Raw genomic sequence first — 27,133 nt, forward strand, 5'->3', positions numbered from 1 at the left:
CTCATTGAAGTAAAAAATATACCTTCTCAATTTCAAGTGGCTAACCTTCTAACAAAGTCTCCTTCAACAATCATCTTTCAAAGCTTAAAATCCAAACTAAATGTTGTTTCCACAAACAAATTTATTTTAAGGGGGGCTATAAAATTAGTCAAGATCAAGATTAGTTGGGATTTTTATTATAAAAAACTTTGTTATTAGCTTTATAAACTCATATCCTTTATCCTCTTTTAGAATATCAATAATAATGTCTTCCTTAGTTTTGTTTCTTCGCACACACATTTTAAAAAAAATAAAAATAATTTCAAAACCCTTTAAATTTTGGAGGATACCTTAGAATTTCTCCTTTAATTTATCTTCGGGAAGTAACCACGTAGCACCATGTACTATCAGTTTCCCAACCGGACCCCAAGATAAGAAAAGCCTTCAGTGTTTACACTTCTTAGGTTCACTTTCTGTGTAGGGTACGTAATGAGGCAAAATTTAAAGAGCACACGGTTTCTGCCACGTGAATTACTGTAAACAAACAAATTGTAATAAAAGTTTTGAAGAGCCTCTATGATTTGACTTTGGTTGACTTGACTTGACTCACTTTACCGTGTCTCATGGTGCCACTATAAATATAGCTGAATCTCAGCCATACTCATCACAACTTCATCAGCAAAATAAAATTATAAACAATTAATATCCAAATATTCCAACTCAGGTTACCATATCTCCTCCTCCCTCAGCCAAACAATTTTTGCTCTAGAGCAAGCTTTAACAACAATGAAGGTCAGACTCAGAACTAGACCCTTATGGAATGAAACAATTTTTTTTTTCTTCCCCTAATCAAAGTTTCTTGAGTTTTCTCAACTTTACACTGTTTGTTTCCACTAGGCCTAGTGTGTGTATTATTTAACTATTTCCTTTCATATTTAGAAGTAATTGTCGGATCTTAACAGTTCTTTGATATTGTGTAACAGAAAGTAGTGTTAAGGATGGAGTTGCATGATGATAGGATGAAGAAAAAAGCTATGAAGACAGCATCTGGCCTTTTAGGTATCAAAACTTTGCCCATGTATACTACAACTTTGCTTTTATTTCAAGAAAATATGTATCATATGCAGCGTCAAGGATTCAATGATTTTATAACAAAATTGTGTCTGTGATTATTTTGCAGGGGTTGAATCAGTTAGTGTTGACATGAAAGACAAGAAAATGACCCTATCGGGGGACGTTGACCCAGTGAGTGCAGTGTGCAAGCTACGAAAGTTGTGTCAGACAGAACTGGTTTCAGTTGAAACAGCAAAGGCAGAGAAAAAGAAGGTCGAAGCAACAGTGCCTGTTCCTCTAAAGCTCTATGAAGCCAATCCCCTTTATTATTATCGAATGGCACCACCACCTTATAGTCAAAATTACTATATTAGTAGTGTTGATGAGAATCCTAGTGGTTGTGTGATCTGCTAAATTTTCGGTATTACAAAGTTTGATAAAATGACATCATAATCATTTTGATTGGTTTTATTTACATTTGTGTTTATCTAGAATGTTGAAGCTACAGTGTTTCCAAATTTGTAGTACTGTAATGACCAGTGGTGTATGATTAGATATGATTTTGCCATTTTACAAAATGTAGACAAAATTTTGATGTCTTATTAATAAAAAAATAATTACCAAGGGGGAATTTAGTTTCAATACTTTAATCAGTCATTTATTAGTACCTGGTTGTTTCGAGTCGAACTTTGGAATTTTTCAAATAAAATTTGAATTTAAATTTTACGGTTAAAAAATTGTGATTAAAAAAAAAAGACGCGACTAATATTAATTTCTCAACAAAGTTGAAAAATAATTAAAAAATATAATATGATTATGAAAATATCTTGTTTTTGTCTATCAATATTTAATTAAAATCATTTAATTTATGAATTTAATGAATTTATTATTATATCTATCTTTATAGCAATGTAAATGTTATTTCATCAACTCCAATGATTGATAATAGGGATAGGATTAAGTGACTTCGAATGTCAATTTTTCACATTTATTTCATTTAATAAGTGATTATAAAAAAATTAGAGATATTAAAGTGAGTTACTTGGACTCTTAAGTTGACTTATCCTTATTGATATATTTTAAATGGGTTAATATAAATCTTTTTCACTTTTTTGGTAAGTAAGACAAATTTCCACTCAACTTCATTGGATATTGGTAGATTGCCTCATCAGATATTTTAAAATAAAATAAAATTGATTACATGTTTTTGTTGCTAATAAATAAAATAAAAAGTTATAATTTTTCTATTAAGAAATTAAGTCAATCATTAATTCAAATGTAAATATAAAAAAAAATATTAATAAAAAATTCAAATAAAAATTATATAAAATATAAGTACATTTTTTTTTATTTTAGTGAGTTAAACATATCAATTCAATTTACTTCTGTTTGAATCTATTTAACTCATGAATTAAGTAAGTTGAGTTAACTTATAAAAATTAGATTAATTTATTAAATTGGAGTTCATTTTGGCACTTCTTTTAAAAAAATAAAACTTATAATTTTTAGTTTTAATTAATATTGTTCTTCGATTAAAATCAGAATTATAGTAAATATATACTAATAATATTTGTATTGAATCAAAGTAAAACTCTAATTCCAATTATCACCGACTACACCTAATTAAAAACTAGACTTAAATTTTATCTTTATAAAAAACTGTTAGTGGTGTAAGATCAAATGTTTGATACGTAGTATCAATTGGTCTTGTTTGTCAATTATACTATTAGAAATGGATTGACCTTTGAGCGGAACAGGGAGTCTTAAAAGAGAAATTAAATTATTGCAACTAAAGATGAAAATAAGTAGATCTAAGTAGAGTGTATAATTAGATCTAAGTAGAGTGTTTGTTCTTATACCCACCCATATTTTAAAAAAAATAATAAATAATAAATAAAAAAAAACTAATCACTCATATATAATATAGTATAAAATTTATTACATTAATAATTAATTATATCTTTTAAATTATTTTATTTTATTTTTATTTGATTAAATAAGCAAATAATATGATACTAAAAATATGATTGGTTGTTAGTATAAATTTTTTTTACATAGTGTATATATAATTATCTTTAAAAAAAATATAATATTTTGAATCTATATTATAATACACTCAATTTTATTATTAGTATTATTATCTTATTTTTATAATAATCTAAATTCTTAGATACTGTATTTTAAAAAAAATAGAAATATAATGTTTTATTTTTAATGCTATAATTATATATATATATATTCAATTACATTTTTTAATTTAAATCTTTTTTAGAATAACACTTTAATTGTATTAATGAAGTATAATTCCTTATATGTATATAAAAATAAAGAATTTTAAAAAAAATTAAAAACCTGTAGTAAGATAAATGTTGTAGGTGTACGTAGATATTAACATCATCTCTAGGTAATTACTTTATAAAAATGGGCCTATAAATAGAGGAGGGGGACTATCAAGGTAGAAAAAAATAAGGAAGAGAGAGTAAACATAAGAAAGAAAGAAAAGAATGAAGAGGGAGAAGGAAGAGAGAGAAAAAGTAAAAAAAGAGTAAAAATTTTAACAGTCAATCTTTAATTCTACAATATAAGAGGATGGAGACCTTTATTCTTTTAAATTTTATATATTATTATGCATATTTATTTTATATTATATCTATGTGTATTTATTTAATAGAGTGTTTTTAACCTCATTTAGTTATTTAATCTATGATACTTTTTACTCTTAATAATTAATGAGGTGTTCCTAATTTATATTGTTTAATTATTTTATGGTATTTATCACCATCATTTACTAGATTAATATTCTTTAATACATTCCATTTTTGTAAATTATATTATATTAAATTTTAAATAAGAATGAAAGTTTGAATTAATTTGTAGTTGGATGTTTGACCTTAGAAAAAAAACTTAAGGTGAAATAACAATTTGTTATTTGTTATTATAATGCTTATTTATCCTGACTAGTCACTATAAGTATAATTCAAATTTCTATTATATCAAGAAGGATTAATATATTCACTTAATTTTGGTTAAAAATATATATTTCTATGCATTTTGTTTAATTATTAATATTTATTGGATAATTATTCTCACTCCTTATTTTTCTTTGTTTAAAAATTGAATTAATTATAATGTAAAATAGATAGATTTTCCAATCATACCAAGCCTTTTCACTTCCGTTATCACGGCCATTTTTCCAGATACGAGTTGGGGTATGGATGTAGTTGCAAATGTCCTTACCTTTCAAGAAATAGGAGTAACTTCCTTTGTATTTTCATCAATCCAACAAACCTCTATTATTATTATTATAGATGGTCAAATAGTGGTTACTTTTTATCTACCTCAATTAATCACACTAACCCAATAAAAAACCTATATCAACCTAATATGTAAATATTGTAGAAGAAGTAGAGAGAATATATAATATGTAATTAGGTATGTTATTGTAAATATTTTAGAATAGTATGTGATATAAATATGAGGTAGTATTGTTGGGAAAAGAAGCCTTCAGCACAACAGAAGCACACACACAAAAATAGAGAAACAAAAACAAACTCAGAAATTAACGTGGTTCGGCACTTCTTGCCTACATCCACAAACACACTCAACAAATTATTTTATTTCTCTCTACTTACAATTTTTACAAGGACAAAATTGCAAACCCTCTCATTCACAAATTTTCTGGAAAAACTTGGAAATCTTCATACACAAGTTTTCTAGCAAAACTTGGAAACCCTCTCATGACACACAACTACCCAAGTTCCCAATACACCCATTGGAACCAATGTTGTTGTGGTGAGTAGACCCATACTATCACCCCTTATTTATAGTAGTAGTCTACCACTTCTCTTCTTCACAACTACCCGATGTGGGACTTTGGAGGATACCCACATACATTGGGCACAACAAATCCTCCCTTCATCCAAAGTCTCACATTAATCCATCATCATTCACAAGTTTTCTGGCGAAGCTTGGAAACCCCTTTTCACAAGTTTTTCTGAAGAAACCTGGAAACCCTCTCTTCACAAGTTTTTCCGGCGAAACTTGGAAACCCCTTCTCACAAGTTTTTCTGGCGAAACTTGGAAACCCTCTCTTCACAAGTTTTTCTGGCGAAACTTGAAAATCCTTTCTTCACAAGTTTTTCTGGCGAAACTTGGAAACCCCTTCCCACAAGTTTTTCTGGCCAAACTTGGAAACCCCTTCTCACAAGTTTTTCTGGCCAAACTTGGAAACCCCTTCTCACAAGTTTTTCTGGCGAAACTTGAAAACCCCTTCACACAAGTTTTTCTGGTGAAACTTGAAAACCCTCCTTCACAAGTTTTTCTGGTGAAACTTGAAAACTATCTCATGACACACAACTATACCCAAGTCCCCAATACACCCATTGGAACCAATGTTGTTGTGGTGAGTAGACTCATACTATCACCCCTTATTTATAGTAGTAGTCTACCACTTCTCTTCTTCACAATTACCCGATGTGAGACTTTGGAGGATACCCACATACATTGGGCACAACAAGTATATGTATGTTCAATATATCTTCTTTGACCTTATGTAAAGCATTATTAATTCTATAATTACGTTAATAAATTATAAATATATATATATATATATAATATTATATATAATGACTATATAATTAGGCTTTAAAAAAAATTGTATTTGTCTCCTCATTTGCATTAATAGCAACTTTAATATACATGTTTGTATTTATCTAGTACTTAAGAGTGAAAACATACTAAGTCAGAATAGACGTTGAATATATATATATAAAAGGTCAATTTTATAAAATTAAAATTAATTTATTAATTATTGTAAATTTTGTTATAGGTCTAATATAACTTTTAAATTTTAGCGTGATTTTTAATCTATTTGAAAGTCTATTTTGTAATTAGTTTATTTAAAAGTTTATTTTGCATTAACAATGTTAAATAGGTCAATAATTTTAATTTTAATCAATTATATTTAAATATTTGTACAAGTTTTTGTTTAATTTACATGATAAGTCTTTTTTTTAATTTGCATGATAAAAAATAGTTTACTGTATTATTATTAAAATTTAGTTTAAAATAAAAAATAAAAAATTGATTAAGGGACAACTCATAAATACTCATGTATATTAACATACACTCACACACACATGTTGTAATAAATAAAAAAAAGATAATCTTATTAAAAACTTTTAAATATTTCTTATATCACATTTAAAGTATTCTAAATAATCAATTATGAAGATGAAGAAAAAAAAATGCAAAGACGTAGTTACTAGAGTTTTTATTTTCAATATCTTGATTTCTTACGAAAAAGGAATGTAAAATGTTTAAGTATAGTAAAAATGTAAAAAAATATTGATAAGTTAACTTTTTGTATATTACAATTTTATGTATTTAATATGTTGTTAATAATGCTATATATATATATATTATTTTATTATTATATCATAGATAAATAGATTGATCTATAAGGCTTAATAGACTTTTTTTTTTACAAATTTAAATCCAACATTTTTATTAAATAAGTCAGGTTAGGTTAGACTTTAGTCAAGACAAACCATAAATTACTGGTTAACAGGCATGACAATCTAACCTGTCCCCGTGAGTACCCGCTTGAACCTACCTTGATTTGGATGGGGAAAACTCATGCTTATTGGGTTCAGGTTCAGGTTTAGGTTTTTCCCGATTGATAAAATCAAGGACGGGGGCGGGGACAAGGATGTTAATACCCATCTCGCCCCCACACTGCTTAATAATATAATTAAAAAATTATTTATATATATATAAACCAAAACTACAAATATTTATATGTAAAAATTTGTATTATTTTACATTTTTTATTTTTAAAATTTGTTCGTATTTATTTAAAATAAAAAAAAGGTAGAACCAGGGGCAGGGGCGGGGCAGGGAAACCCGAAACCTGCCGGGGACAGAGATGGATACCTAGATTTTACCTCCAACAAGTATTGCCATGCCTACTGGTTAATGTCTAACGTATTCTCATCCTTATACCTGTATATCCAATCATTCGTATACTTTTATATGATAGAGTCACTTATGCATAAATCAATACAAAATATTAATTAAAATATTACAACAACTAAATTAAAAATTTACATTTAAATTATCCAAATAAAATCTTAAATCATTTAAACATAAGGAATAATTCATAATCAAATAACATTATCAACATAATATATATTCTAAATATAATTTTTAATCATTTAACATGATGATTAACTAAATCTTTATATATTATCGATCAAATTCTTTCACTAATTAGCTTATATATAAGATCGAAAGATCATAAGTAGTATAACTAGATTAATATATATATATATATATATATATATATATATATATATATATGACTTAAAAAAATCTAAAAAATGGACTATATAAAAGTAACTCTAATTAAATATAGAATAATACAATTTAGAATTTTAAGTTAAAATTTAATGTAAAGGATTTTATTTATATAATCATATAAATAGAAGTACAACTACCAAGCGGGTAGATACCATATAGTTTCTTGTTGTATTCAATAAAATTTACATATAAATTTTCCTCTCACTCCATCCCTCTAAGAATTTTTTTTTATAATTTTTCCAAATTTGAATGTTAGTGACGAGGATGACAATTACAATCCAACAATTATAATGGCGATGATTGTAGACACAAGAAAATTAATAAAAGAAAAAGATTTCCTCATTAGATCCAATACTTAGTTCTACCCTTACAATAACTATTTTTTGGTTTGAAAATAACTATTAAACTAATGAATAGAATAAGATGAATAAATAGGATAACCTTATCTAATTAATTAACTGATTAAACAATTTATAAATTAAATTAATACATGAAAATTTGTCATATACATATTCCTTTATCCCATGAATTTTCAATTTCAACAAACAAAACAAGAGTGAGCAAGAACATTTTGCTTAGATGAAGACAGAAGAGTGAGTCCCGAAGTCCGAAAGTAGTCGAGGTTCAACCAAGGAAATAAATTTGAAAATTAACCTCTTTTACATATAAAGAAGTGGTTCTGTAAATTTCTTCATTAAAAATAATAATAATAAATTTCTAAAAACACTTATAAATAAGTGTTAACTGAGGGACCAACTTATATAATAAGTTTATTGACATCATTGCAGCAGCGAAACAATCTCCAAAAGGGAGATTAATATATTGAGGCACACTCAACTTAACAACTTAATTTGCTTTCATTCCACTTTCCCTCTTCTTCCCATCCATATTTTGAGTATACCTCGTGTCTTTTCCTCTCCAACAAAATTTTGCAACTGATGCATCATAATAATTCAATATTTGTCTTTTGAAGATGTAACCACGAAGCATCATGTAATGTTCAATCAGTTACCCAACCAGAACCCTACATGATGCACTCAAGCTTTAAACAAAGTAAAAAAAGAAAGAAGAAAAAGAAAAAGCCAAAAATGACCGCGAGTGAACGCAAAAGGCAAACCAGATTAGACAGAAAGAACTCCGAGTAAACAAAGCAAACGCCCTTTTGACCGATCTAAAGCCCGGTGGATGAGAAGAGAGTCCATTATAGCATAAAGGTTTTTCTGCTTTATTAGAAAGATCAGTTACATGCTCTTTATAATAAGATTTAATGAATTCATTGCATGCAATGCATTATTCACTTTGTGTGAAGGAACTGTAGGGTAGTTAGAGGATGAAAAATTTAAAGATGACACGGTTTTGAAGACCATATATGCTATATGAGTTGACTTATTAACTTGACTTTGTCTTACGACATGCTACTATAAATATGGCTCAATCTCAGTCATACTTATCACAACTTCATTAGCAAAATAAGATTACAAGTCTCCTAATATTCTAACTCAAGTTAATTACCTCTTCCTTCCTTTGGCAGTTGATTAAACAAGTGTTGCTTACTTATCAAAAGTCCTAACAAAAATGAAGGTCAGAACTTGACTTTCATGGATGAAACAAATATAATTTATTTCCTCTCGTTCTTCCCCTAATCAATGTTTCTCAAGTTTTCTCGGTGTTTTATACACTGTTTTGTTTCCATGCACTAGGGCTTGCATGTATTTAACTATTGGTGGAGTAGTTATCTTAACAGCTCTTTGATTTGTTGTGTAACAGAAAGTAGTGTTAAAGGTGGAGTTGCATGACGATAGAACCAAGAAAAAAGCTATGAAGACAGCATCTGGCCTTTTAGGTATCAAAATTTTCACCATATACTACAACTTAGCTTTAATTTCAAGAGACAAAAAATAATATATCATATGCAGAGTCAAGGATTCGAATCTATAATTATTGAACCAAACCTCTGGAGTCTGGCCTTTTAGATATCAACTTGATTTTTGAACAAAATTGTATATGTAACTATTTTGCAGGGGTTGAGTCAGTTTCTGTTGACATGAAAGACAAGAAAATGACCTTATCAGGGGACGTTGATCCAGTGAGTGCAGTGTGCAAGTTACGAAAGTTGTGTCACACTGAAATAGTTTCAGTTGAACAACCAAAAGATAAGGAAAAGGTGAAGAACGAGCCAGTAATACTACCTGTTCCTCTCAAACACTATGAAACCTATCCTCTTTATTATCAGATGGCACCACCACAGTATGGTCAAAGTTACTATGTCACAAGTTATGAAGAGAACCCTAGTGGCTGTGTCATCTGCTAATTTGAGAGGATTATAATGTTTGATAAAACGACATCAACGTCATTTTGGTTTTTTTTATTATTTATATTTGTTTTTATATAGTAGATTGAAGACTAAAGTGTGTCCAAGGGAATAGATATGCACTACTATATATATACTTAGTGGTGTGTCATGTATGATTAGATTTTGTCATTTTGTAAAATGTAGACAATTTTAATGCGTTGTTCGTAAGTAATAACTGCCAAAATATTGAGTGGAGAATGTTCTCTTAATACTTCTTTCTATCATTCAAAATTTAAAATAATATAATTTATCAATTTATTATTCAATTTCAATAGTTGATTATGCTATTATTCTTTAAAAAAAAAAAGATTGTATTATCATTAGAGAAAGATGCCACGTTGTCACTCCCAATATAAAGAGATTTGTCGGTGTTATAAGAAGTATTTAACACACCCTCAAGCTCAAGTTTGGGCATATCACATATATATGATGGGTGCATTTTGTGACTACATATTAGTGGGTTTTCCAACTCTCGTAAGATATTGAATATATTAAAGGTAAAAGGATGAATATATATATATATATATATATATATATATATATATATATATATATATATATATATTATATGGTTATTTTGTGATATTTTTCTAAGATAATATTTTATAAGAGTTATTTTTTATAAATCATTACATAATGATGAGATATTATATCACTTTGAACCTAAGGGTTTACGATTTTATTGAATTATAAGGGTTGTTACCAAATCCATTGATATAAGAGATGAGAGTATTTTATGAGGTCTAAGCAGTTCTCACGATTTTATTTTTGATCATTATTTAAAATGCTTCTCAATCATTGAAATATGAGTGTTTTATAAATTGTTATTTTTTCTCTTATTTTATCGATACGAGACTTGTTTATATTTCAACAAAATATATATATATATATATATATATATATATATATAAAGAAAGATATACTTGCGGATATTTTATTCTTAATAACATATAATGTCTATAGCAAGTAAAACATAAATATCTGTTCTTAGTTATATGTAAATCTGTAAGCATAGATATGAATTTAGTCTTGTTTTCATGTTTAGTAGCCTAAAAAGTGACGGTTTCAGAAAAATCCCATTTTTGTAAAAGTATTACAGTCACTCCCTTCTAATTTAGATATAAAAGTATTACGGTGTTGTTGTAAGTATTGATGATCGCAAAACTGTTGGTAACAATATTGTTAAGAGTTGGCAATAGTAATTTAGAGTGTCCAATAGTTGTGGAAGTATTAATGATTAATAATTGCATCAATGATTGTTGTAAAAGTGGTAGTAATGATAATGCATGGTGACGTATACGGTGGTAACCTTATATATTTTCCTTTATCAACCAACCCAATCCTAATTATTTTGAAGAAACAAAAGTGACGATATTTTTGTGGAGGGGGAAGGAGGACCAAGACTAGTGAGTAGTGAGTGAGTCTTAACTTTGAATGTAGGAAGTTTCAACAAGAAAAAAAAAAAAAAAAAAAAAAAAAAAAAAAAAAAAGACAAAGGTTAGTGACAGAGCCACGAACATGCATGTGGTAATCAACCCGTGCAGACGTCACTGCCAGCCACCAAACAATCTCTAAACTCTGCTAAATGCATCATTAATTATTGTTCATCTTTTTGGGATATAGCCACGAAGCTTGGCAAGATATATGTGCTGGCATTTTCAAACCGGGACCCATATTTGAACCTAAAAATGAATAAGAAAAGCCTTCAATGTTTACATTTTTTAAAAGATTTCATTGGTTTTCATGTAGGAACCGTAGGGTAGACGACGCAAAATTTAAAGATGCCTAACACGGTTTCCACACCACCGTGTGAATTGAAGTGTTCTAAAGTTTTGAAGACGACCATGTACTACATTAATTGACTTGGGTTGACTAGACTTGGCAGTGTTTCTCGTGACATATTATTATAAATCAAATCATTTGTTTTTGGACACATTTGCTGTGAGAGAGAAAAGAAAAAGAAAAACATAATATGATATGCGATAGCTAACGGCAATATTGATGGTGTTAAATATAGTCATATATAAAAAATATTATTATAAATATAATATATATATATATATATATATATTTATTATATGTCACTATAATATATATCTATATTTTTAACAATTATGAGAATATATTTATACGTGAAAATAATTTTTAATGATAAATATTGTGTTATTATAAGGTACTTGACAAGGTAAATTTTTTTTTTATAGTGTGGGTTAATTAAAGATTTCACATTAATTAGGAATAGGTCATAATAGTGTATAGAAGTGGAAAGTAATCTCTATTTTATAAACTAATTTTGTAAAGTTGAGTTATACTTCAATCCATTTCCTTACACTAGTGTAAAAAGAGGCTTTTACGTCACCTAAATGACGTCGGAACAACGCACCACCGACGTTATAAAAACGCGGTGGCAGAATGGTAAATAATGGGAACTAATTTACGTCGGACAAAGGGGGGACCGACGTAAATTATCCCATTAACGTCGGAGCTCTCACTGTTCGACGTAAATTTATGTCGGACCCCCGTAGTCCGACGTAAATTTACGTCGGACGCTAAGAGCTCCGACGTTAATGGGATAATAATTCACGTCGGTCCCCCCTTTGTCCGACGTAAATTTACGTCCCACCAACCCTCACCCGACGTAAATATGCCCCTAAAATCAAACATTCGCTCCCCTTTTCATTCCCGCGCTCCCTGTTTACAAAACTAATAATCCCTTTTCTCTCAATCTCTAAGTCTCTCAGTGCGTTTGTTTCTACATTGGACGTTTGTAACTCTCTAAGTGTCTGCACATTACACGTTTGAGGTTAGTTTCTTGTCTACGCAAATTTTTTTTATTTTTTGCTATTTATTCATCTGGAACGGGTCATTCTGCTTGCAAAACGGGTCGTTCTCCTTGCAGAACAGCTCGTTCTCCTTGCAGTACAGGTCGTTCTGTTTGCAGAACGGGCCGTTCTGCTTAAATTTTTTGTATTGTAAATTGTTTATCTGGAACGGCCCGTTCTGATTTTAGTATGGCCCGTTCCAGATAGGTTTCTGTTTGTGTATTATTTGTTTTTTTATTAGTTATTTTGTTGCTATATTGTTATTATCTTTTTTACTTTATTTGTCTATTCAGTTAATTCATTGTTTTTATAATGAAAGTTTAATTTTTTCAGGGTTATGGAGGATTCTGGGTCTGGCAGTGGAAGAAGGGAAGGTAGATCTGTCACCCGATTGTCTGGGTTGACAGCTGGACGCATTGCCAAGGAGAGGACACTAGTTGAGGTGGATCCTCGTTCTGGCAAGGCATCAGGCCCAAATGCTGCCAAGTTTAAGAGCTATTTGGGAGTCCTAGCTCGACGACATGTTTCTATTATCATTCCATCATGGGATGACGTTCAGGAGGTTGACAAGAACCTCATGTGGCAGGATATTCAGGTATATACTTTCACATCCCTTGAATATTATATAACTTAAATACATTATTTATTAATTGTTGTTATTTTCATAGCAAAATTTTGACATTCCCAACACTGAGGCCATGAGGAGGAAGATGTTATCTGCCCTGGCCACCAGGTGGAGAGACTTGAAGACTTTCTTGACACGGGAGTATGTATTTGGAGAGCGACAAAATGAGACTCCCTGTCTAAAGTACCAGATCACTGATGAGGAGTGGATGCAATTTCGTGCCACTCGGTTGGACCCTTCGTGGCAGGTTAGTTATTGATAACTCTTACATTGACACAAATACTTAAGGTATATTTTAATTAATCTCATTTTCTTTTTTGTATTATTGCAGGCTAAAAGAATAACTGCCCAAGAACGACAGGCCAAGAATGATGCACCCCATCTATTGTCAAGAGGGGGATATGAAAGAAAAAAAAAAGGAAATGAAGAAGGCTAGGGCAGAGGCAGCAGGAGTTGAGTCTGCTGACCGTGTGGAGTCACCTCCCCGCCATGAGATGTGGATAGCAGCCCGGACAAAATCAGATGGGCAAATGACTTCTGATTCTGCAAGGGTCGTTGCTGATAAAATAGTAAGTAAAAATATACAAACTAAGACTCTTCATTTCAACTTATTTAATTCATAAGTGTAGTTTAGGGTATACTTATTGTTAATATGTTGTATGAGGGTTTAGTTGAGCAGAGCACCCAGGGCTCATTTGTTTCCGATGGTCGGAATGATATCCTCACAACAGCCATAGGAAGACCAGAGCACGGAGGCCGTGTGCGTGGTGTTGGTGGTTCTTGGAGCCACCGAGATTTCTTTGGTGCCCGATCATCGAGGAGCACTGTTGACTCTTGCAGTCAAGAGGTTATGCAGAGAATGGAGCAGAGATTGGAGATGCAGTTTGAAGAGAAATTGAAGAATATTCAAACAGAGTTTGAACAGAAGTTTGAACTTTTGGCTCGTTCTCAGCAACAGACTGTAGTTGCTCATGATGGTGTTCGAGTCACACTAAAGGGAGTTGTGCTGCTCCAGATCCCTCACCGGATCAGACTCACACTGATGTACCAAACCAGTGTGAGTTATATGTTGAGGATGACCCCCCACGGTTAGTGGCTATTGGCCGAGTATTTGAGGGTGGCTCAACCATCCATGGTGTCCCTCTACAGCCAGACTGGACACGGGTTGTGGTTGACCAAGTTCAAGATGCTGCTGCTCCAGTGCCTTTGCCCAATACAGAGGTTCAACTAGTGGGGCAGGCAACCGGCACATTCTTAGCTTGGCCAAAACATTTGGTCATGCCATTTTCAGCACGGGCAAAGGTAATTATATTATTGCTCTTTTAAATTCTTATAATTCTATTATTGTTTAACTAATTGTGATTATTTCTTTAGGATTTTATCAATCGTGGTAAGGAGGTCATGAGAGAACCTCATGTTGATGATGATAATATCGCAGCAGCTGAGGATGATCTCATATCTAAGCTTCTAATCATATTACCACGATTAAATAAGAAGCCAATTCAATTGCAATGGGACATTAGAGTTTTTGGAGTTGATAGCGCTGCTGTTCCACTATACATATCTATGCCTGATGCATTAGAGATTGTTGGGGGAAACTCCATGTTAAATATTTCTATCATACAGCTGTGGGTCATGTAAGTCATATTTTCTTTTGAGTCTAAATTTACAATAATTACATTTAACTTATAATAATTATTTGTGTTAGGTACATGGACAAATTGAGTGTGGAGCATGCACAAGCAGAAGTATATGGATTTATTGAGCCTCAATCCATCCAAAAATCAGGAAACACTCAGGTCCAAATCCAGCAATATATGCAAACATGGATGAGTGACTCAAGAAGAGATATATACATGACTCCATACATTGACGGGTTAGTTTTTTAATTGGTTTTTTAATCATGGTAATTTTATAACTAATTTGTTTGTCATACAATGTAGGTCTCATTGACAGTTAATGATAATCATTCCTAAGGAATACACCGTGGTGTGGTTTTGTTCACTACATCGAAAACCAAGCCACGAAATTAAATGCCAATTACAAGGGTAATTAAATTTTTTCATTATGTTTTAAAACTGTAATTATATATATTGGCTAACATTTGTTTTTATTTCAATTAATTAGAATCGTGTCTGGAGTTAATATTTTAAGTGGAAGAGCCAGATCATCAAAGTCATTGCATTTCATATACCCTAAGGTTAGCAAATTAATTCATATAGTCAATAATATTTAAATTTATTGACTTTGAAAATAATAGTTATTTGTTTCTCATTTTAGTGTAATAGGCAACAAGACTCGTTTGAATGTGGCTATTACATCATGTATTGGATGAGAGCCATAGTTTCTGCGGGTATTATTGATTCTTGGGCGCAGGTAATTCATATCAAAATTTATTTAAGTATATTTACCTTTAGGATAATTAACATTGTATATTAATGACACTTAAATTAATGTTTCAGGTCTTTCAAGATCCATCTCCATTGCCCGAAGATGAGATGCTCAAGATAAGAGAACAATGGGCAACTTTTTTTCTTCAAAGTATATCATAGTTAGATTTCTAAGTTTAGTTAGTTAGATATTATGTTTATAGTTTGATAGTTAGTTAGTTTAGTTAGTTAGATAGCATTGACAAACATATGTTTTATAGCTTTTTTAGAATAATAGGATTTACATTGTCATAATTTATGCTTTTTAAGATTTATATATTATTTTCTTTTTGTCATTCAATTTTGAAATATAATTTGAATTTCTATTTTGGACTGCCTGGTTTAGATTTGGTATTCTGGACTATATATATGCAGGTGTTGGGTATATCAAAAATTTATAAACGTTTTAAAAAAAAACCCATAAATTTACGTCGGACATGGCTTGTCCGACGTAAATTTATGGCACCTTTTTTACGTTGGGCTGGGATAATGCCCGACGTAAATTTACGTCGCGTTTTAGGGGCGACGTAAATTTATGTCTCCCGTATTAACGTCGGAACCTTTTCCGACGTAAAAGACCCTTTGTGTACTAGTGTTAAGATGATATTAAAGCATATATAAGAGTTTATCCTAGAGAGTGATGTTAGGCTTAATTATCATGCCATTGCTATTAGGTCATTATTGGACCACTCGTAAATGTCCTGTTATGCAAATTTCATGCTTAAGTCGATGTGATGGATGCGTATTGAAGATTTCACATTAACTAGTGGTATGCACATACTCGTATTTATAAGTGGGGAGTGATCCTCACCTTGAAAGACAATTTTATAAGGTTGAGTTAGACTCTTAACACATATTCTAAGATGGTATCAGAGTTTATCCTAGCATGTATATAAGTGAACAATTGTCACCTTAGATATCAATTTTGTAAAGTCGAGTTGTCCATAACCTACTATCTTTAGATGGTATCAAAGTATATAAGATCCTATATCTTAACAATTATTGATTTTTGTTGGGCCTGTTGTGTCATCGACTATTGGACTCCTATCTAACCACTTGCAAATGTCTAGTCTTACAAATTTTAGATTTGAAATGTCTAATCCTTGGTGTGAGGGGCTATGTTGGAGATCTCTAACAAAATGTGTTTCAGGATATATGATAATATAATTAATTTAAAATCATTGTGAATTTGCAAAATTGTTTTTGATTAAAGGTGAGTTAAAAGTAACATGATGTTGGTTTGGATAAAAAAGGATATGAACTTGACTTTCATATTAAATGTTATTTTGAAACTTATTGTCAAAATTAATTTTGAGTTTATAATTATAAATCTAGGAAGATAAAACTAGGCATGGCAATGGGGCGAGTATTATCCCTGTCCCCGCCCCTGTCCTCGATTTTTCCAATCAGCCCAAACTCGAACATGGTCAACACGAATTTTTCCCATCTAAATCGGGGCGGGTTCGGACGGGTACCCATGGGACTGGATTAGAATGTCATGCCTAGATAAAACTCTAAAATGATTTTATTTGATGGAGAAGTTATTAGTTATTTTCAAGTTTATGTGAATTTAGACATCTTGAAATAAAGTTTATGTGAATTTGGTCATCTTAAAATCAATTTTACTAATGGTCAAATATGTGACAAAACGTGATTTTTGATCATCTTAGACACAACAAAATTGATTTCTGGTCTATGATTTATAATTTACTGCAAATTCGATTGTTTTCTTTTAGTTGAGAGCTTACACACAAATATTCAGCAAACAAAGATGGGGTGACAAAATTCTTTAACAGACATTGTCGGTTGAGTATAGATATTATAATTCATAAGCAGGTATAGTAGCCAAACTAAGTGATTCAATCATAGTTGTATCTAAATTGGACTCTGATCATCTTCATCATATTGCAACTTAACAGCTCTCATTCTAATTCCACTAATTGGCTTCTAATGGAGGTAGTCCATCATCATCACTCCCTTTCATCATATGGCCATGATGAACATGAACTTGGGTTGCTATCATACCAAGATCACTTTAATATTCTTGAAATATGATAGGATGGCTTTTGGGAAGCTAAGGCAAAGCTACGAAAAACTATAGACTGGAAAAAAAACTTCATTCATGCCTTCAATCCAACAACCCATACACTTAAAAAGAAATAGAATTGGGCCAAAACATCATCAGTCCATTTAGGAAAAGCTACTAAAGCAAATAACAGAAAAATTGATTAATTAAAAGAAATCTTTCATCCAATATGGATTTGATGTAACTCTTTTGGGCCTAACATAGCCTCCTGCATTCAGCGAAACCTTGTCCTCAAGGTTTAATGGGCCAGATGTTGCTGGATTGGTCTCAACAGGTGGAGAAAATGGTGGACACCACGTGGGTTACTGAAATTGATGTGGCTGTTCCTCAATGATTATATTGGACGGTGCGGTGGGAAAGACTTGAGAAGTCTCGAGAAGCTCATCACGTGGGAAGTCAGAAGGTGAAGTGGGGGAGTTAAAGTGGTGTGGGGCCCGATGAATAGTCACTAAAGGATTAGGGTGTGAGGGTTGGAATACATGGGGTTTAATATTGGTAGTGGCATCTTGAACATCTTGGTTGTCTTCTTTGAGGGTGGAGGGCGGTGCGGAAATGTGTGAGGGTGGTTTGGGGCTGTGGTAGGCGCGTAGGAGAGAAACATGAAACACAGGGTGTATCTTAGCGGTACTTGGTAATTGAAGCTCATAGGCGACACTACCAATGCGGTGGAGCACCTAAAACGGCCCAAAATAACGCTTCGCGAGCTTGGCTGATGGACAATGGTGTACAGAAGTTTGTTGATAAGGCCGGAGACGCAACCAAACCCAATCATCGACATCAAAGGTAATATCACCCCGTTTTTTGTTCGCTTGATCTATCATACTTTGACGGCTTCGCTTAAGATTCTCTTTCAATGTTGTCAATATGTGGTGTCGTTCTTGCAATGAGGCCCGAATCTCAGGTATAATCGAGGAAGCCAGATGGAGATGAGGAAAATGGGGCGGACCTCAGCCATACAAGGCTTCAAAAGGAGAGATGCCAATAGCAGAGTGAACAGATGTATTGTACCAATATTCGGCAAGATGAAGAAATAAGAACCACCGCTTGGGGAAATCAGAGTCAAAACATCGAAGGTATGCTTTAAGAGACCAATTTACGACCTCTGTTTGCTCGTCTGTTTCTGGATGATAAGATGTGCTATGGCGCAGTGTTGTTCCTTGTAGGTGGAAAATCTCCTTCCAGAAATGGCTGAGAAACAATGGGTTACAATCTGTGCTGATAGACCTAGGAATCTCATGCAGGCAACAAACTTCAACAGAAAAATGACAAGCCAAATCTTTAGCCGAAAAATGCATAGGAAGCCCGATGAAGTGGACAGATTTGGACAAACAATCACAGATCACCCAAATGACGGTGCGGCCATGTGATTGGGGCAAATGCGTAATAAAATCCATGGTGAGGTCGTCCCAAACCTGTAACGGGATGGGTAAAGGTTGTAGCAATCCTGGCTTTCGTTGTGGTATATACTTATTTTGTTGGCATATTGTGCATTGTTTGATGAACAACTTTGTGTCTGTGTACAGGCCTGGCTAGTAGAATGATGCAGCTAGATGCGCCATTGTGGGTTTGAGTCCATAATACCCGCAGCCGGAGAAGCATGGAACTCCGCAATCAGAGATTGGCACAACTCAGAAATTGCATGTATGAAAAGGCGATCATCGTAATATATCAAACCATTAGCAATATGAAATTTAACATTAAGCTCCTGGGAGGTTTGTACCTGTTGAATGAACGCAATTCCTTCAGGCTCATTTTGAAAATATTGCTACATTTGACCCAATAACATAGGAATAGGAGAGGAGATGCAGGACATGAATGGTTAAGTGTCACCAAACAGACCGGATAAGGCATCAGCCATTATGTTTAATCTCCTAGGTTTGTAAAATATATCAAAACTATAGCCTTGGAGTTTACAAGTCCATTTTTGTTTTTCAGTAGTCTGAATAGTCTGTTGAATGAGATTACTCAAACTATTTTGGTCTGTATAAATGTGGAATTGCCTGCCTATGAGATATTGACGCCATTTCTTAACTGCTTCTGTTACAGCATACAACTCACGGGTATAAGCAGCAGATGCCTGAAGCCTAGGGCTCATCTTCTTGCTGAAGAAAGCAATGGGATGCCCAAGCTGTGTTAGAACTGCCCCAATGGCCACCCTAGAAGCATCTGTCTCAACTACGAAAAGAGCATCAAAATCAGGGAGGTGAAGAATGGGACTTGTAGAGAGTTTATTTTTTAAGCATGTAAAAGCCTCTGAAGCGGCAGTTGTTGTAACGCCTAATTCTAATACCCAAATTATACAATATAAAATTATAAAATTTTATAATATTTTATAATTATATCATTAACAATATCTATATATTTATTTAATAAAAATAAAAGTAAAGAAAAGAATATCTTGTGAATTTAATACATAACATATCGTTCTAAAATATTTAGAATAACGTATTATTTTACACATTATTCATTTTCCTTACTCTATTAATACAATATATATATTCATAACGGAAAGAAAATTACAATTAAAATAATATGATTGACAAGTAAAGTTATAACAGACCCATCAAATAGCCTCCGTATTCCAATTTCCTTCCATGTAGGACAGCAGTAACAATAACAGCAAAATGATCTGGAATCTCAAGTTGATCCATCTATTTATAATATATTTAATTAAAAAAAACAAAGAAAAGAAAGGAGTAAGAACAATATCCAATAAATACAATAATTCGAACGAATAAACATAATTATTTATGTATAAAATTTTAACATATATATATATATATATAAATATATATTTATACAGATTAAATATTAGATTTTCTTGATACAATAAAATTTGAATTATACTTGTAGTGACTAGTCAGGATAAATGAGCATCATTATAACACCAACCAAAAATTATTCCACCTCCATTTCTTACTCATTTAAATCCCCAAGGTTAAACCTCCAGCTACAAATAATTCAAACTTTATCGTCTATGGCCATAGAGTATTAATTATCTTTAAAATGAGTAAAAGACATTTTAACAAATTATATTAATCATAAAAAAAATTACTCAAAATAGATTTAAGAATAATCATTATTTAAGCTTTAATTAAATAACACAAATTTAAATAAAATATATTAAGAGCACTAATTAATTAAATGACAATGACAATTATTATAAAATAATTAAACAATATAAAATGTGAATATATTAATAATTATTATAGATAAGAATAATCATAGAATAAGTAATAGTAATTAAAGGTTAAACAAATATATGAGGTTAGAAACACCCCACTAAATAATAACGTAAATAAATAAACATAATAATTAAAAGTTAAGTAGTTAGATGAGGTTAGGAACACCTCACTGAATAAATATAATAATAACATAAATAAACATTGTAATTAAAAGTTAAGTAGTTAAATGAGGTTAAGAACACCTCACTGAATAATTATAACAATAACATAGTAATTAAAAGTTAAGTAGTTAGATGAGGTTAGGAACACCTCACTGAATAAATATATAAATATAGTGAGGTTAGGGTCACCCCACTAAATAATAGAAATAACATAAATAAATAAACAGGGTAATTAAAAGTTAAGGAGTTAGATGAAGTTAGTAACACCTCACTGAATAAATATAACAATAATGAGGTTAGGGGCACCCCACTAAATAAATATAATCAAGTAAATGACATAAATAAATATACATAATAGTATATAAAATTTTAAAAAGATAAGGTTCTTCTCCCCCTTACCTAGATAAGTAAGAGTTGAAACTAGTGCAATATCTCTCTAAAAACTTGGGCAGAATCTCTTCCTCTTTCTCCTTAAACAAGGCACTAGAGCAGAACCTCCTTTTCTTTCTCCTTCTCTCTCTCTTACTTTCTCTCTCTATTTCTCCAGAATTTCCTTCTCTCTAGAATTCTGAATTTTCAAAACCTTAGGCCCCTATTTATAGAAATTTTGAAGTTACTATGCACTATGCACTATTCATTAAAATAATATTATAAGTTACTATGCACTATTCATTAAAATATTCAAATTAATTATAAAATTGAACCTTGCTTCCCTCGTGCCACCCTTAGCAGCCATTTACTATTCATGTATACGTATACGTGAATAGTAAAAATACGTATATGTGAATAGTAAAAATACGTATACATGAATAGTAAAAATACGTATAAAAATATGATAAACTTTCTAATAATCTCAATAAATATTTAAAATCAAAATAACCTGTTTTATTTAATAAAATTTTGAATATTACAGTTGTCCATGTAAATTTTTAGGAGCAAGTAAATCGGTGAGAGGAGCGGCGAGAGTGGCATATTGGCGTATAAAACATCTATAAAAGCCGGTGAGGCCCAAAAATCCCCTGAGAGTCGTGAGTGAACAAGGCTGAGGCCACTCTTGAATTGCTTTTAATTTGTCAGGTTCAAGTGCTACTCCATGGGCTGAAATGATGTGACCAAGATATTGAACCGAAGAAACAGCAAAAACACACTTAGTGAATTTAGCAAAAAATTGATTAGTAAGTAATAGATCAAAAACCACAGTTAAGTGATGTAAAGTGATCAGAAAATGTTGGACTATAAATGAGGAATCATAAAAAAAAAAACAAAAACAAATTTACGGAGGTAGGGTCGAAAAAGATCATTCATGGCTGATTGAAATGTGGAGGGTGCGTTAGCAAGCCCAAATGGAATTACTAGGAACTCGTAATGACCGTCACAAGTTTGAAAAGTTGCCTTATAAGTGTCTTCAGGAGCCATCCTGATTTGATGATATCCAGAGCGTAGATCTAATTTAGAAAAAATTGTAGCTTTGCCTAGCTCATCCAAAAGTTCATCCACCGTGGGAATTGGAAAACCATCTTTTATGGTTACCGAATTGAGAGCTCGATAGTCAACACATAGGCGTCAAGTACCATCCTTTTTGTGAACTAGTAAAACAGGTGAGGTGAAAGGGCTATGGCTAGGAATGATGAGACCTTGAGTAAGTAGGTCTTGTATAATGTGAGTCGACATGGCATCTTTTTGAGTGTGGGGGTATCTGTAAGGTTTGACATTAATAGGTGGGGTATGGGGAAGCAAAGTAATATGATGGTCATGAGTACGAATGGGTGGTAAGCCTGTAGGTTTACTGAAGATAGAGGTATGGTTGGATATGAGAGTCTTAATTTCAGGGTTTAAAGTGGGGGGAAGATGGAGTTCAAGGTTGTGGGTATTGTCATCAAGTCGGTGGGTGAAGATGAGATGGCATGAAGCAATCGCATTGTGGTGTTGCATGAGGTTAAAATGATGGAACATGGCTAATGTAGGGGTATGGTTAAGATCGGCCTTGATGGTGATGGGCACATCATTATGAGTAAAAGATAGGCTAAGGGTAGAAAAATCAGCAGTTAGAGGTCCAAGGGTACGTAGCCAATCAATACCAAGTACTGCCTCAGCACCCTCTATTGACATCAAATAAAAGGGAACTGAAAGGAATGACCATGCAATGTAATTGGAACTTGCTCACATAACCCCGTGCAAGCAATATGTTGTCCATTGCCCACCATCATAGAGAATTGAGGGATAGGTGTAATGGGAAGTTGGAGGTGGGATGCCAATCTGGGTTAGAGGATATTGTGGGAGCTGCCAGTGTCAATTAAAACCCTCACATTCAGGTTGTGAATGGAACCCCGAAATTGGAAGGATTGAGGAGAAGGGTGACCGGTTAAAGCTTGAAATGATAAATGAAACAAGGGAAATAAGGAGTTAGGTTCAGTTGGGGATGGTGTGTTGGTAGTCAAGTCGGGGTTATCATCTATGAGAAGTAGGAAACGAGAGGTAGAACATTTATGGCCTGGGATATATTTGTCATCATAGTTGTAACAAAGACCAAGAGCCCTTCGTTCTTGCATCTGGGCAGAAGTCAGGTGTTTAATGGGGGGAACAACCGGGGTAGGAGAAGTGGACGAAGGAAGGCTAGTATGAGAGTGGGAGTTGGTTGAGGGGGTTGTAAGGTAGGGTTTTGGGGTTTTGGGTTTAGAATCACGAAATTCGGCTTCAAACAACTTAGCTAAACCAATGGCCTCTGAGATTGTGGCTAGGTGTAATATCAATAATTCATGTCGTAAGTCTGACCTAAGTCCTGAAATAAAGCAGTTTAGTAAATTCTCAGGAGAAAGGCCAAAGACACGATTAGATAATCTCTCAAATTGAGCCTGGTACTCAGAAACGGTCCCAAATTGACGAAGTTTGTATAGCTCTTGTTGATGGTTGGTATAAGAAGATGGACAAAAACGTAACTCCAGTGCACGAGCAAATGAACGCCAGTCTGTTAATTGATGATTGTGGTACATCCACTTGAACCAACTAAAGGCCATGCCCTTCATGTAAAAAGAAGCAATGTGGAGATGGTGTTCCATAGCAATTTGGTATAAAAGGAAAAACTGCTCTGCCTGAAAGAGCCAGTCCAGTGGGTCAGCCCCCTCAAAAGTTGTAAGTTGAACTTATGTGGTTGTATCTGAGGCATAGGTACATTAGTCGTGACTGAATGGGTGAAAGGGGTGGAAAAAGGTAAAGGTAAATTGGGAGGGGTTGAAGTTCCAAAATGTATAAAAGGAGGTGGAGGAGAAGTCGTAGATGACCCAATTGATGTGGTTGAAAGGGGCATAAAAGACATGGGCATACCTAACGGGATAGGGACCGTAGGAAAGGGTGAATGGGATGTAAAACGAAAAGAGGAAACAGGAGAGGGTTTGGAAAGGGAAGTAGGAAAAGAAGGAGAAGATTGGATAGGGTGTACCGAACATGGTGAATCAAGGGTTGGACTGGTAGATGAGACCGGTGCCATAGAGGTGAGTTTGGCCATCATCGCATCAATGGATTGTTGGAAGGCAGCTTAACAAGCCTCTTGGTTGAGTTGTTGAGTATCAAACGCTGATTGGAGAACCACAAATTTCTTCGTGAGGAGTTAGATGGCTTCATCGGTCTCCTTGGACGGTTTGGGAGGCATGGATCGAAATGAAAGCACCACTGATAGGATAGCTTTCGGGAAGCTAGGGCAAAGCTACGAAAAACTATATACTGGAAAAAAACTTCATTCATGCCTTCAATCCAACAACCCATACACTTAAAAAGCAATAGAATTGGGCCAAAACATCAACAACCTATTTAGGAAAAGCTACTAAAGCAAATAACAGCAAAATAGATTAATTAAAAGAAATCTTTCATCCAATATGAATTTGATGTAACTCTTTTGGCCAACAAAATATGATAATGATATTACACTAGGATGATGTAGCATCAAAAAATAAGAATATAAAAAAATCAAGAGATACGATGACAATTTTCACTAAAGTTGATCACTGAGACAATATACCATAAAACAACTATGGACATTAATTTATTTTTTTGCTGAACACATGGACATTTTACAAAGCAACGTACATGGATTATTAACTACATAAAAAATTTATATGCCAAACCTTGTATGCACTAATCTAAATCACAAGGGTTCTGTTGGACGCAATAGGACAGTGTTTTAAAATTTTCCTGTAAGCTAAGCTACTAAAAAATCATTCAAATAAAGCTAAAATGCAACTCATGCCACTTCATGGAAAGTAGTTAAAGCATATTATAAATTGCTTCACTTGTGCAAACAGGTATATATATGCATACAACTATTATTCATTTAAGATATAGAAAAGTTACTCAATAAATATAAACTACCACGCAAGACTTGGCATTTTCCATAGTATATGGAAGCTGTAACAGCTACGCATAGAAATTATACTTGTCAAATTTCCTATTCTTACAAAAATACTACTATAATTTAATAACATGGTTACGTACAAATTAGAAGTTCTTTTAAAAAATATTTGTTATGCTCAATAAATAAGTTCTCAAAGTCCTTTTAAATTTGTAATAATACTTTTTTATATTTAATAAATCAACACTAAAAAAAATCTTTTTAAAGTGTAGAAGATACTTTAATTCAATTAGAATCGGTCTCCATGCCAAAAAATAAATATTTGGAAGAATGTAACGGAGGACTAAGATTATTGTTTACAAATCCAAAAACAGGGGTCAATCGATACCTTCATCATTTTACATCACAAAACAGAGTCACTTGGAAAACAGACAAGATCGAAAGAAATAGAAAAAGAAAAAAGTAAAAAAAAAAAAAAAAAATGGGCCATGATTTTGGTGACTTGAGATATAATCATGTTAGTCCTGAAATTAAGAAAATAAATAAATTTACGAAATATTTAGCTGTTCTATTTAAATTTTTAAACTTATTAGTTATTTGATTCCCTAAAAATATGTCGATGTTATAATTTAAGTCACACATTTTATTAAATTTTGTATTAATATAATTAACAGATTTACTTTTAGAAACTTAAGAATTTTATTGATGTGAAAAATTAAGATGTGAGATTCATACACTTTTTAGATTAAAATACTATATTATTTGTAGAAGAAGAAAAAAAGAGGAGAACGTTAAAGAAAGAAAGCCTTAAAGGAAATTTTAAATTTTTTATTTTGCTCCAACGCTATTACGTTGCACTAGTGAAATCGAGATATTTCATATTTCTAATAATATTAAATAATTGTAGGTAATAATTAAAAAAAAATATGAAAAGTTATTTTTTTAACATTTAAAAATATGATAAAATAATCATGATATTTCTTTATAATATATATATATATATATATGCAAAATTCTTATTTACCACTAATATTCTAGTTGGTGTCTTTATATAATAATAATAATAATAATAATAATAATAATAATAATAATAATAATAATAATAATAATAATAATAATAAATTTGAAAAGCTAGAAGTGACTTAGTAGTGGAAAGCTGATAGCATATCTATAAAATCATAAATTTGAGCACTGTTTACATCGGTGTAAATCTTATAAATAAATTTTAAAAAAAAGTGATTTAGTGTAATTATAAAAGAAGAAAAAAATGATCTCAAAAGGATAAAATCTAAAAATGAATTACAAAATTTAATATTATTTTATATAATAGTGTAAAGTCAAGCGTCATTTTTATTTATATTATTGAGTGAACATACACTTTTGAATTGATGTCATTAGGAGTATTAATGACATAATTTATATATGCTGTAAAAAAATATTTTATAATATTTTTATTTATAATATTTTATTTTATTTATTATAATTATAATAAAAACGCATTAAATAAAATGTAATATTCATTAAATTTTATATTCTTAATAAATTTAAACTAATTAAAAAAAGTGTGTAAGAATTTATTACATAAAGTATTACCAACATGTCTCTACTTATGTGATGAAATATAATATAGAGAGGGAGAGGGGAATAAAAGGAAGAATGAGAGTAAGAGAAAGAAAAAAAAAAGGGAGAAAAACAAATAGATAAAAAAAAATATTATTTGTCTTAAAAAACATTAAAA

At 31.7% G+C, this 27,133-nt stretch overlaps 3 protein-coding genes and 1 long non-coding RNA gene across 4 annotated transcripts; 3 read left to right on the forward strand and 1 right to left on the reverse strand.

Annotated features, from left to right (window-relative positions):
• Positions 1-621: 621 nt before the first annotated feature.
• LOC109804386 (heavy metal-associated isoprenylated plant protein 39) lies at positions 622-1,674 on the forward strand. The gene is made up of 3 exons (XM_020366201.2): positions 622-771; positions 963-1,038; positions 1,160-1,674. The coding sequence occupies exons 1-3, from the start codon at positions 766-768 to the stop codon at positions 1,444-1,446; spliced, it is 369 nt and encodes a 122-aa protein (XP_020221790.1). The 5' UTR covers positions 622-765; the 3' UTR covers positions 1,447-1,674.
• Positions 1,675-8,813: 7,139 nt separating this feature from the next.
• LOC109804467 (heavy metal-associated isoprenylated plant protein 39) lies at positions 8,814-9,943 on the forward strand. Its single transcript, XM_020366297.3, has 3 exons — positions 8,814-8,973; positions 9,160-9,235; positions 9,414-9,943. Exons 1-3 carry the CDS (start codon positions 8,968-8,970, stop codon positions 9,701-9,703), a joined length of 372 nt encoding a protein of 123 aa, XP_020221886.2. The 5' UTR covers positions 8,814-8,967; the 3' UTR covers positions 9,704-9,943.
• Positions 9,944-10,393: 450 nt separating this feature from the next.
• LOC145958437 (uncharacterized) lies at positions 10,394-15,889 on the forward strand. Its single transcript, XM_083075790.1, has 6 exons — positions 10,394-13,439; positions 13,524-14,829; positions 14,901-15,240; positions 15,320-15,392; positions 15,473-15,568; positions 15,655-15,889. Exons 3-6 carry the CDS (start codon positions 15,152-15,154, stop codon positions 15,742-15,744), a joined length of 348 nt encoding a protein of 115 aa, XP_082931916.1. The 5' UTR covers positions 10,394-13,439; positions 13,524-14,829; positions 14,901-15,151; the 3' UTR covers positions 15,745-15,889.
• A 4,223-nt stretch (positions 15,890-20,112) lies between these two features.
• On the reverse strand, positions 20,113-21,788 carry LOC145953894 (uncharacterized). Its single transcript, XR_014431122.1, has 2 exons — positions 21,453-21,788; positions 20,113-20,358 (listed from the first exon to the last, which is right to left on the reverse strand). It is a non-coding gene; the product is annotated as an uncharacterized LOC145953894 (long non-coding RNA).
• Between the last annotated feature and the right edge of the window lie 5,345 nt (positions 21,789-27,133).

The sequence above is a fragment of the Cajanus cajan genome, chromosome 1 (assembly GCF_000230855.2).
Source record: "Cajanus cajan strain Asha chromosome 1, NIPB_CcT2T_4, whole genome shotgun sequence".
Classification (NCBI taxonomy): domain Eukaryota; kingdom Viridiplantae; phylum Streptophyta; class Magnoliopsida; order Fabales; family Fabaceae; genus Cajanus; species Cajanus cajan.